The 13,205-nt window shown below is 50.8% G+C and overlaps 1 protein-coding gene across 2 annotated transcripts in view; it reads left to right on the forward strand.

Annotated features, from left to right (window-relative positions):
* The window catches only part of RARS1 (arginyl-tRNA synthetase 1), a 219,223-nt gene that overhangs the window by 169,727 nt on the left and 36,291 nt on the right, over window positions 1-13,205 (forward strand). For both annotated transcript variants that reach the window (XM_085617844.1, XM_085617845.1), the window contains exons 13-14: window positions 3,506-3,678; window positions 5,523-5,767. In XM_085617844.1, the coding sequence (XP_085473970.1) occupies window positions 3,506-3,678; window positions 5,523-5,767 (418 nt within the window). The remainder of the gene's footprint in view (window positions 1-3,505; window positions 3,679-5,522; window positions 5,768-13,205) is intronic.

The raw sequence follows: 13,205 nt of genomic DNA on the forward strand, positions 1-13,205 counted from the left end.
TGGAGGCTGCTCTCTGGTGGTCAGAGCCAGCAGGGCCTGGAATGCCCTCCCCCTCGATCTTCGTCTTACTCAGGAGCTTGCAGTCTTTAAAAGGAAGCTCAAAACATTTTTATTTGTTTGATTGTCTCTGTTTGCCCTCAGGTTTCGCGCCGGGATACTCTTGAGTAGCCGAGCGCGCTACAAGTGGAATATAACATAACTATGTCCACAGAACATCTTGCACTCTTAAAACAAGAGGTTCTCTTACTGCTTCAAAAGCAAGCAATAGAACTAGTTCCTTTACAGCATCAAGGAATAGGGGTGTACTCGCTGTATTTCTTAATCCCCCATAATAACGGCACCCTAAGGCCAGTACTCGACCTCAGACCCCTCAATCTCTACATACAGTCAGATCATTTTCACATGATCACTCTTCAACAGGTCCTCCCACTACTTCAACAAGGTGACTTCCTTTCCATACTAGACCTCAAGGACGCCTACTTCCACATTCCCATACACCCTGCTCACAGGAAATATCTAAGATTCATAGTGGACGGACAACACTATCATTTCAAAGTCCTTCCATTCGGGGTGACCATCGCACCCAGGGTGTTCACAAAGTGCCTTGCAGTAGTAGTAGCTGCACACTTGAGAAGACAACAAATTCATGTCTTTCTATACCTCGACGACTGGCTGATAAAAGCCAAGTCATTCAACCAGTGTGTTCATCGCACTCCTCAAACCATCCAGCTGCTACACGACTTGTGACTTGGTGTAGTTTACTGTGAATTCCATCTTCAACCCTCACACCTACATCAGTATCTAGGGGTCACATTGAATACCTCCAGAGCTCTGGCATATCCCAATCCAGCCAGAATAACCAGCATACAAACACTAATCACCAAATTTCAGCCACAGCATTCCCTCCCAGCAAGGGTATTCATGCAACTCATAGGAATGATGGCCTCTTGCATTTTTGTCATAACTTATTCAAGACTTCAGATGCGCCCCTTACAAGAATGCCTAGCACGTCAGTGGAACCAGGCTCAAGGACAACTTACAGATCTGGTGTTGGTGGACAGCCGCACACATCGCTGTCTGCAGTGGTGGAACACACAAAACCTTTACAAAGGGCGGCTGTTCCTAGAGCCAGTTCCACAGATAGTGCTAACAGCAGACGCGTCACTCACCGGCTGGGGAGCCCATCTCCTAAACCACACAATTCAAGGCAAATGGACCACTCAACCAAGTGTTCCACATCAACCACCTAGAATTACTGGCAATCTTTCTAGCATTAAAATCATTCCAAGTACATCTACATCACAAGACTGTCCTAGTCCGGACAGACAACATGACCGCCATGTCTTACATACAAAAACAGGGAGGCACACTTTCTTTGCAGCTGTCTCAGCTGGCGCAAAACATTTGGAGATGAGCCATTCCACAGGACATATACCTTCTGGCAGAACATCTTCCAGGAGTTCACAATCAGATTGCGGATCTGCTAAGTCGACAGACACAGCAGATACACGAATGGGAACTTCATCCCCAAGTTCAACCATTTTTCCAAATGTGGGGTCAACCAGACCTAGATTTGTTCGCCACACACGCATATGCAAAATGCCCAACCTTCGCCGCCATGTTTCCACACCCGTTGTCCAAAGGCAATGCGATATGGATGAACTGGTCAGGCAGATTTGCATACACTTTTCCGCCACTCCCACTGATTCCCCTAGTAGTACGCAAGCTCAGACAACAGTCTCTCAGGATGATCCTGGTGGCTCCGACATGGGCACGGCAACCATGGTTCACAACACTACTGGAACTTTCAGTAGTTCCACATCAAAAACTACGTCTCTCCCCAACGTTGCTAACGCAGAACCATGGAGACATCAGGCACCCCGATCCAGGTCAACTGAATCTAGCTATCTGGCTCCTGAAGTCCTAGAGTTCAGTTATCTTAACCTTCCAACAGACTGTATGAACATCATTAAACAAGCCAGACGCTCTACTACTAGAGCTTGCTATGCAGCAAAATGGAAAAGATTTGTCATATACTGCAATAACAAGAACATTGATCCGCTGGATGCTTCAATCCAGGACATCATTTGTTATTTACTACTCTTACAAAGGTGTAATCTAGCATATTCATCCATAAGATTACACCCATCGGCACTTGCCGCTTATTTACAAAACAGACAACACTTTTACTATTTAGAGTACCTGCAATTAAAGCATTTATGGAGGGCCTTAAAAGGATCATTCCCCCCAGACTGCCACCCTCTCCGGTGTGGAATTTAAACATTGTTCTTACCAGGCTCATGGGTCCCCCATTTGAACCTCTACACAAATGTGAACTGCAGTTCCTCACATGGAAAGTAGCTTTCCTTGTCACAATTACCTCTCTCAGGAGAGTAAGTGAGATCCAGGCTTTAACCATACAAGAACCATTCTTACAAATACATTGTAACAAGGTGGTTCTTAGAACAAATACAAAATTCCTTCCCAAAGTAATCTCTGCTTTTCATCATAACCAATCAGTTGATTTACCTGTGTTTTTCCAAAACCCAGACTCTGTAGCAGAGAGAACTCTTCACACACTTGATGTCAAAAGAGCCCTACATTGACAGAACTAAACCCTTTAGAAAGACAGAACAACTGTTTATAGCCTTCTCACCACCTCATAAAGATAACCTCCTCTCCAAAGCTGGGATCGCTAGGTGGATAATAAAATGCATTCAAATATGCTGCCAGAAGGCTAAACGCACATTAACAATTCCCCCTAGAGCGCACTCAACACGCAAACTAGGGGCTTCCATGGCATTCTTAGGGAACATTTCCTTAGATGACATCTGTAAAGCAGCTACATGGTCTACACCACACACCTTCACCAAACACTATTGTGTTGACGTGCAGGCTAAGCAACAGGCTTCTGTAGGCCACGCTGTTCTTAAAACACTTTTTCAAACCACTGCAACAGATACAGATGACCACCGCTAGGGGAGACACTGCTGTACAGTCTATGCACAGTGTACAATCTGCAGCTCATATGCCTTGAACGGAAAATGCTACTTACCAGTATGCATTTGTTCTTGGCATGTAGAGCTGCAGAGTTGTACACACCCACCCGCCTCCCCGGAACCTGTATCTGTTCCAGTACTATCTTAATTAGATACATTCACATGGACAACTCTTTATCTCTTACTGACTCCATCATTTCCCATCATGGCGAAAAACAATCTGAGGATGGAGTCGATCCCCATGCGCACTATCGTCCAAGGGAGGAGTCACCTATCTCTTGACTACAAAAGACTCTTCCAAGACAACAACAAAGTGCAAGCATCCGAGCCCAACACCAGATGGCGATCTATGCACAGTGTACAACTCTGCAGCTCTATATGCCAAGAACAGATGCATACTGGTAAATAGCATTTTCCTTTCATATGTGCCACTATTGCTTCGGTGTACTGAAGCAAATTGTACTCGGTGGTTAGAAAAGTGATCCATGCTTTTTTTTTTTTTAAAGGTTTTAACAGCAGAAGAATTGAAAGCTGCACAGGAGGCTGTAGCATTTGGCTGTGTGAAATACGCCGACCTCTCTCACAACCGAATGAACGATTACATCTTCTCCTTCGATAAAATGTTGGATGATCGTGGGAACACAGCGGCATACCTGCTGTACGCCTTCACCAGAATCAGGTGCCTTGCTTTGCTTTAATACTAACAGGCCAAAGAAGAGGGGTGTGATGATAAGGAAACTAGTGCTGACTTTGTGTATAATTATTATACTTGCACAACACAGTAATTCATAGTGAAGGAACAATTGCATCGCAGCACAGATAGTTATGGCCAAATGAGGCACAGTTAGTTGTCCCAGATAAAATTCTGTCCATCACTAATACATTATTTTTTTTTCTATGGCCCATGAAAATGTATAATTGTATCACAATATAAATATAAATATTTTCCCCTTCCTCTGTGAGTATAGATTTCTTCCTGCTTATTGGTCTGCCCACACTTCCCTTGTCAAAGCTAGCATTTATCTGGGAACTCTGAAAGCATGCACCTTGTAAGCTATCCTTTTCTATTGGGCCCACACATTTTCCCACCTCTGTTCTTTTCTTCTGGTCTGCTCACACAGTTTGCAAAGCATGTGATCCTCACACTCGTTCTTCAATCCTGCCTTCTGCCAGACCTACAGATGTTACTCTTGGCTCCTCAATTTGCCTTTTACTGCTAGCGAGAAAATTTGACATTCATGTTGTGCGGTTTTTTGACCCAGACCTTCACTGTTTGTGTCCGTAGTATTTTAGTGCCCCGGCATGGCTGCACACCCTAGGCTATAACTTTGGGAAAACAACTGACAAGATGACATTGATTTTAGTATCGCTCACAGGTAATACTGTTAGATCAGGACAGCACACAGAGTTGAGCAGAATTAATGTTGTCCTGGGGCAGGAGGTCGTAACATACAGAAGTGTTGGTTGGTGTCTTTTCCTTTGGTGGATGCCATGTGTGTTTATTACATCAGAAGCCTTCTGCTTTCCAATGTTCATATATCTCACTTTGTCAAAAAAACTGAAGCACAACACGAGTCATTAAATTCTTGTCATGGTTGTTTGATTTGTTTGCCGATAAACCTCATTCAGAACATAGCATTAAATAACTCTGTTTCAAGAATTCAGTTGTAAAACACTGCTGAAAGAAGCGGGACTGTCTGAAACGGGAGATGTTGTTAATTCTATAATTTCTGTTATGTTTTTGAACGGACTGCTAGTCATTTTGTTGCACTGAATGCTGTGTTTTTTTAAACAAATGAAGAAAAACTGGTGACACTAAAAAGGTGACTCCTGCTGGGCAGCTGTGTGTTTTTACGAAGATAAAACTGAAATGTGTCATCTTGAGGCACACGTTTTGGTGACACCCACGTCCAGCTCTCAGCTGGCATTGGTACACATGTCCTTTCTCAGGTAGAGGCAGTGCAGCTCATGGGTGGAAGAAGAGTGCAGTTCTCCTGTTCTGCTCTTCTTGTTGATTTAGTCCCAAAGATATTAGTAGGTTTGAATGCCAGATGTGGCTGTTTTTATTCCCCGAAGCCCTTTTTCAGTGCCAGTGTTCGCTCATGAGGGGTAAAGCATGCAGTAGTGTGGGCATGGCCCAGGGTATGTGGACCATCACAATTTGCCTTCACCCGGTCTCGTACTTTTACTGCTGCTCTCAATTTTCAGTTGGGGTAACTGATGCCCGATCCCGAGGAAGAAGGCAAATTTAGATTCATGCGCAAACGTGAGTTTGTGCAGGGATCGGAATTTCAGGTTGTGGGGATAATTATCGCATCCCCCAGAATATTTTTCCAGCTAGAGCTTGCAAAACCTATTTTTTATAATTTAGATACTAAATTAGCATTTTATACGCCATTGGTAGGTGGAGAGGTTGTTTGATAACTGCCCACAAATTGGTGCCAAGAGGGGACAGTGATTCAGCTTACACAGGTATATGTTCCTTCAGTAAGGATCAAACCTTTATGTACCTTATATTTTTAGGAGTATTGCACGACTTGCAAATGTGGATGAGAAGATGCTGCGTGAAGCCGCTGAGAAAGAGATCATTTTGGACCACGAGAAGGAATGGAAGTTGGGCAAGTGTATCTTGCGGTTCCCGGAGATCCTACAGAAGATCCTAGAGGACCTTCTTCTTCACACACTCTGTGACTACCTTTACGAGCTGGCCACCACGTTCACAGAGTTTTATGACAACTGCTATTGTGTGGAAAAGGACCGGCAAACGGGTGAGAATACCATAATGCAGAATCTTTTATCTTTGAAATGGAATAGAAGCACCAACATTTTCTGGGAGCTCTTTTTTAATTTACTTGATTCCTGTGGTAAAATGTTGTGTATAGTTTGTGATGATTTTCAGGGTCATGTAAGTGGGAGCTAATGGCTGCTCAGGTACACAATGAAATCTTTCTAGGAATCTACCATGTTTGATAATGGATTATCGTAAGTTCTTTTTCATACTGCCTCTTACTTATTCTGAGCCTGTTGGGAAATGCCACCACATAATAATTGGTAACCAAGAAGCTTTCAGATAGAATTACGTTTGAAGAACCACATTATATAATTGTTTCATTCATTTATTGGTTTTCGCATCTATTCATTCTTCGTATTGTACAATCTGACAGAAACATGTTAGTTAGATTCCTCACCTTAGAATATCCCCAGGCGTCAGACTGGATCCGGAAGATTTTTCGTCAGCAATACCCCTTGCGCGCCGCTAGGCGTCGTCTGCGGCTCCGCGTCCGTCGTCGGCGTCGTGCGCCGGAATGACGTCGTCGGAGTACTTAGACGCCGCCCTCGCGCGCTGACGTCAGTTCTTCTTTTTTCCATGCCAGTAAGCGCAGATCCGGGAGAGCTACCCCTTTAGTCAATTTTTGACTAACTTTTTTGACTCTTTTTGGTCAATTCTCGACTCTGGTGCCGGTAGGATGCCTGGTTTCAAAGCCTGCGACGACTGTCTCCGACTGATGTCGGTGACCGATCATCACCGCCGGTGCCTGTACTGCTTGGGCCTCGACCACGACGCGGCGTCGTGCTCCGACTGTATGGCCCTGACCTCGAAAGCTAGGCGGGAGCGGTCCCGCAAGCTTCTCGAGCTTCGCCACTCGGCTCCGCGTCGCTCTCGATCCCGGTCCAGGAGGAGGTCCAAGGATCGGTCGTGGAGCCGCACTAGACATCGTCACTCGTCTGGCTCGAAGTCTTCGGGTAAGTCGAGGCACTCCAAGAAGCAACACCGCTCTTCGGGCTCCCCTCGCCGGTCGCGCGACTCGGCCGAGGGTCCGGGTGGTTCCACTCCCGCGGCTCCTGCGGAGCCGCAGGCGCCGCGCAAGTCCCCATACCCGACGGTCCCTGGGACTGACGCGACACCGGCGGAGGTCAGTGCCTTCCTCTCGGCCAAGAGGAACCTGGCCCCGCCGTCGACGCCCGCTGGTGCGCCTTCGGGCCCCGCGGACTCGACTGGGCGACCTCGCATGCCGGCGGCTCCGGCCCCGGCGCTGTTGGAGGCTCGGGCCCCGACGCCGCAGGTCCCCGAGGGGCCCGAGCCTGGGCCCCCGTCGACGCCGGTCGACCTCGTTAAGCCTCCGGCGCCGACACCGATACCACCCCTGACGCCGGCTCCGGTCGACGTCGATCCCCGGTTCAGCCCCTGTCCGGTCCCGACGCCGATGCTGCGCCGCCCGACGCCGCATCCGACGCCGCTAGAGACACATATTGTCTATCGACCGGCTCCGATCATTCCTCCTGTTTACCAGGAATCGGATGACGGGGGCGACTGGGAGGCGTCTGATGACCCTATGGCCCTTCAGAGCCAACTTGCACAGGACTGGGCAGATGAACTGGGGGAGGCCAGTGGGTTGGATACCTCACCAGACACTGGATTCATCTCTCCTCCGACTGTGGCTTCGGAGGAGGGTGCAGCCTTTTCTGTGGTGCTGCGCAAGGCGGCCGAAGCCCTTGGGCTCGAGCTGCCTGCCGTGGCTCTGAGGACTAACATCCTCACTGAGGTGCTTCAGTCTGCCGCATGCTCCACTGAGCCTCTGCTGCCATTCAATGAGGCCCTCACTGACGTTCTGCAGGGCACCTGGTCCAAGCCCTCCACAGTCCCTCCTGTGGATAGGAACGTTGCCAGGCGCCACCGCCCTGCTCCGGGCGACCCCAGTTTTCTGTCCCAACACCCCACCCCGAGAGTCTGGCTATCCAGGCCTCTACCTCCCAATCCTCCTTCCCGTCCGCTCCTCCGGACCGGGATTCCAAGAGACTGGAACAGTTTGGTAAGAAGCTGTTCTCTTCGCTCAGTTTGGGCCTGCGGTCTTTGAACACCACCTGTCTCTTGGACCGTTATTCCCACTCTCTGTGGGATGCGGTGGAGGACATGCTGCCACTGTGCCCGGAGGAGGCCCGGGCGCGGCTTTCCTCGGCCCTGGCCGATGGGAGAGATGCAGCGCGCCATGCAATCCGATGTGGGCTTGACACTACGGACTCGCTGGGTAGGGCGATTTCTACCACGGTGGCGCTTCGACGTCATGCCTGGCTGCGGTCCACGTCCTTTTCAGGGGATGTCCAGAGCACCCTCATGGACATGCCTTTTGATGGCGCTCGCCTTTTTGGTGAGAAAGCGGACAGTGCGCTGGCTCGCTTCAAGGACTCCCGGGCTACGGCCCCGTCCTTGGGCCTCTCGGCCCCGCGGCCACAAACTTCCGCTTTTCGCTCCTTTCGTGGCCAAGGAAGGGGCACCTCCTCACGTCCGCCTAGCCACCGGCCGCAGAACCAACATGCACGCGGTCGCGGACGTGGTTTCCGCCGAGGCGGTACTGGAGGACGACGCGGTCAGTCCACATCCACCCCGGCAGCATCCGCCTCAAAGCCTTCCTAGTCCGAGCTTTCAGGTCCATTCCACGCCAGTGGGCGGCAGAGTTCGCCATCACCTGCTCCACTGGCGGTCCATCACATCGAACAGGTGGGTGCTGCAAATCGTCTGAAGGGGCTACTCCCTCCCCTTCGAGACGACCCCTCCAGCCATGCCCCCCCAGCACCACCGTATCTCGGGGGATCATTTGAATCTTCTCCACGAGGAAGTTTCGTCCCTCTTGGCCAAGGGGGCCGTCGAGCGCGTTCCGAGCCCAGAAGTAGGTCGTGGTTGTTATTCCCACTACTTTCTGGTTCCCAAGAAGGGCAAAGGGGGCCTGCGCCCTATCTTGGACCTCCGGAACGTCAATGCCTTCCTCCGGAAGGAACGGTTCAAAATGTTAACTTTGGCTCAGGTTCTAGCTGCCCTCGACCCTGGAGACTGGATGGTAGAGTTGGACTTGCAGGACGCATATTTCCACATCCCCGTCCTGCCGGCCCACCGGCGTTACCTGCGGTTCACGGTGGGTCAGGAGCACTTTCAGTTCACTGTGCTCCCCTTCGGCCTTACCGGTGCCCCTCGGGTGTTCACGAAAGTGATGGTGGTCGCAGCTCATCTGCGCAGATCAGGGGTTCCAGTCTTCCCCTATCTCGACGACTGGTTGTTGAAGGCGGGCTCGCCCCAGACAGTCGTCTCCCACCTCCAGACTACGGCGGATCTCCTGCATTTGCTGGGGTTTTCCATCAACGTGCCGAAGTCACACCTGAGTCCCTCTCAGAAGCTCCTTTTCATCGGAGCGGTTCTCGATTCGGCGCAGTTCCGGGTTCATCCACCGGAACAGCGGGTCCGGGATATACAGGCCCTGATTCCCATCTTTCGGCCTCTATCCTGGGTTTCGGTTAGGCTAGTGTTGCGGCTTCTGGGGCTGATGGCCTCCTGCATCCTACTAGTGCATCACGCCAGGCGGCGCATGCGGGCTCTGCAGTGGGACCTGAAGTTTCAGTGGGCCCAGCATCACGGCAACCTGTCCGACCATGTCTTGATCTCGGAGGGCACTGCACAGCAGTTGCAGTGGTGGCTCACGGACCGCAATTGGGTCACGGGCAACAGCCTCTCCCTACCGGAGCATGTCGTAGTGACGGATGCGTCCCTCCTGGGATGGGGGGGCCATATGGGAGAGGCGGAGATCAGAGGCCTCTGGTCTCCGGCGGAGTCTCGCCTCCACATCAACTTGTTGGAGCTGAGAGCGATCCGACTTCCACTGAAAGCCTTCCTTCCCTCTGTCCGGGGAAGTGTCGTGCAGGTGTTCACGGACAACACCACCGCCATGTGCAACAAACAGGGCGGGGTGGGGTCGTGGACCCTTTGTCAAGAGGCTCTGCGCCTCTGGACATGGCTGGAATACCAGGGCATCACCCTGGTGGTTCAACATCTGGCGGGCTCTCTGAACGCCAGAGCAGACAAACTCAGCTGCCGGTGCATGATGGATCACGAATGGCGTCTGACCTCCGAGGTGGCGCAAGGTCTCTTTCAGCAGTGGGGAGAGCCTTGGTTAGATCTATTCGCCACCGACGAGAACGCGCAATGTCAGCAGTTCTGCGCGTTGGGATTTCCAAGGCGGCACTCGCTCGGCGACGCTTTTCGTCGCGAGTGGAGTTGCGGTCTGTTGTACGCCTTTCCGCCTATACCACTTCTGCCCAGAGTGCTGAAGAAGATCAAGCGCGACCGGGCCCAAGTCATCTTGGTGGCTCCGGATTGGGCACGAAGGTACTGGTATCCCGAGCTACTCAGTATGTTGACCGATCCTCCGATACGTCTGCCCCTTCGGGAGGATCTTCTGTCGCAGCAGCAGGGGACGGTCCTCCACCCGAACCTGTCCAGCCTCCACCTCCATGCGTGGAGATTGAGCGGCGGCAGTTGATGCCATTTGACTTGCCTCCTGAAGTCTGTGATATCATTCTGGCAGCCAGGCGTCCCTCCACAAAGACGGTATACGCCTGCCGGTGGAACAAATTTGTGGCATGGTGCACATCAAAGGCTGTGGATCCCCTTTCCGCCCCTCTTTCTGAGGTTCTCCTCTTTCTTCTTTCTTTGGCCTGGCAGGGCTCTGCCCTGGGCACCTTGAAAGGTTATCTTGCTGCTCTCTCTGCCTTCTTACGGCTTCCTTGTGGAAATTTAGCTTGTAACTGAACATTATCTGCGCCATCTTGCCTCTCCCCAGCGCCACGCACAGCGAACGCACGGCCGCCATTTTAGGCACCCCACTCTCTCCCCCGCTCATTGTCGATCGCCAGCGCGTTCCCCTGGCGCTGCAAGCATCCCCCGCGCGCCGGCCACCCCCGCTCTCTCATACACGGGCCATAAACCCTCTCCTTCTGCGCGACCCTGCCATGGAACCACATCCTACGCCTGACCGACATCCCATACATGGTCATGCATGATAACCCCCTTCCTCTGCGCCCCATTGTCCGAATCGATCCCAGGCCATCACCTAGCCCTGCGGATGCAGTTTATTGTCCCTACTGTAAGGGAAACACCCCACATCAAAGGGATTACAGTAGATCAAAAGCCCCTACCCCCTGAGACCCGGCCGGTCGCACACACCCCCGGGAATTGGCGGAATGTCCAGCTGTGTAATAGCCATCTCCTACTGTGGATTGTATTGTATTGTATTGTATTGTATTAATTCTTGTATAGCGCTACTGTGACCCTACGGGTATCCTGGCGCTCTGATATAGCACAGCTATTACCGGTCGAGATGATAAACACACGGGGGATTAGGCTTTCGGAAATAGCCAGGTTTTAAGGCTCTTTCTGAAGTCGGTTAATGAGTCAAGTTGTCTAATCTTCTGTGGTAGCTCATTCCACAGCAAGGCTCCTGCCACGCTGAAAGCCCGCCCGCCCATCCTAGACCGTTTGAATCTAGGAACTACCAACAGGTTAGCGCTGGAAGAGCGAAGCTGTCTCTGTGGGAGGTACCAGGTGAATTTTTCCTGGAGGGGTATTGGGCCCATCCCATGTGTTGCTCTATATACCAAACAGAGGGATTTAAATTGGACCCGTTCTTTGATTGGCAGCCAGTGAAGCTCTCTCAGAGCCTGAGTAGAGGATGAAGCACGTCTACGGTTTAACACTAATTTGGCTGCAGCTGATTGGACTCTTTGCAGCCCCTGGATGATATATTGAGGGGCCCCCAGATACAGGGAGTTACAGTAGTCCATCCTACTTAACACTGTGCTGCTCACGACCAGGGAGCGCATCTCATTCGGTAGAATCGGTAAGATCTGGCGCAACAAGCGCAGTAGCCCAAAACACACACTGGCTGTCTTGCCTGCCTGAGATTCCATTTGGAGGTTGTTATCTATAAGGACCCCCAGGTTGCGTATTGTCTTAGTCGGGGTCAACGAATCTTCCTCTGGGGCAAGCCTGAATTCGACCGGGGGTAGTAGAGGTACTCTTGCTGGTGAGTAGTACAATATCTCAGTCTTTCCTCCATTGAACTGTAGAGAGTTACGCTGCAGCCAGTCTGTTGTCAGCCGCATGCACTCATGGAATCGTTCCGTGGGGACAGCATGTTTACCCTCCATGGAGAATACCAATTGCGTGTCATCAGCATAGTTGACCAATTCAACCCCGAATGCTTTGATAATAGAGAAGAGTGGTTGTAAGTAAATGTTAAAAAGAATGGGGCTGATACTGGAGCCCTGCGGTACTCCATGGGCTATAGAAAAAGTCCTAGATGTAAATGGTCCCAAGGTTACCATCTGCTGTCTCCCTGTCAGATAGGAACGGAACCACTGCAGTGCCCGTCCCTTTATCCCGATGCCCTCCAGTCTCCTGAGCAAAATTGGATGACTCACTGTGTCGAATGCGGCCGACATATCCAGGAGCACCAAAACCGCTGTGCTCCCGTTGTCCGCCCGCATCCGTAGATTATCCATCATAGTTGTCAGGGCTGACTCTGTCCCATGTCCGGGTCGGAAACCAAACTGATCCCTATCCAACAAGTTATGCTCTTCCAAGTAATCTGAAAGCGATCTGCTCACAACCCTTTCCAAAATTTTAATTGGGAAGGGAAGGAGGGAGATTGGCCGAAAGTTGGCCGGGTTATTCGGGTCCAAAGAGGGCTTCTTGATCAGAGGTGACACCACCGCCTTCTTCCAGCCCTTTGGGACTGTACCTTCTTCCAGAGAGTGGTTACATATCTGTCGTAACCAAGGGAAGGTCAGGCGGCCATATGATCTCCACACCTTCTGGGGCAAGGGGTCGAGTGGTGAGCCCGAAGATATGCTTTGCACCGTAGAATTGAAGACAAGGTCTGAAAGGGTAGGAAACCTATCCAAGGTGCATTGCTGACCCGGGACCCCTTCAGTTACCTCTAACCCATCCTGGGTAGCAGTTTCGTTGTCCTTGAAGGAGCCCACGATCTTTGCCACTTTTTCCTCAAAGTGGGTGGCGATCTCGTCGCATAACTTCTGTGAAGCCTCCACTTTGTTTTCTAGGCAAGTTGGAGCTGAGAGGTCTCTAACAATCTTAAAGAGTTCTCTGGTTCCATTTGTTGCTTGTACAATAGTTTTGGCGTAGAAAGTGGCTTTACTTTCTAGAATAAGCGTCTTGTACTTAGTCTGTGCCATCTTTAGCACTAACTTATCCTCCTCCAAGTACCCCTTCCTCCATTTCCTTTCTGCCTGCTTGCACTGGAGGCGTAGCTGTTTCAATTCCTCATTGTACCAGGGCGCAGAAGTTTTATTTCTGGTTTTTATATTCTTCAGAGGGATTAATTGATCCAGGGCATCCGTAATGAACTCCTGATAAATAGC

Source organism: Triturus cristatus, chromosome 7, assembly GCF_964204655.1.
Source record: "Triturus cristatus chromosome 7, aTriCri1.1, whole genome shotgun sequence".
NCBI classification, from domain to species: Eukaryota; Metazoa; Chordata; class Amphibia; order Caudata; family Salamandridae; genus Triturus; species Triturus cristatus.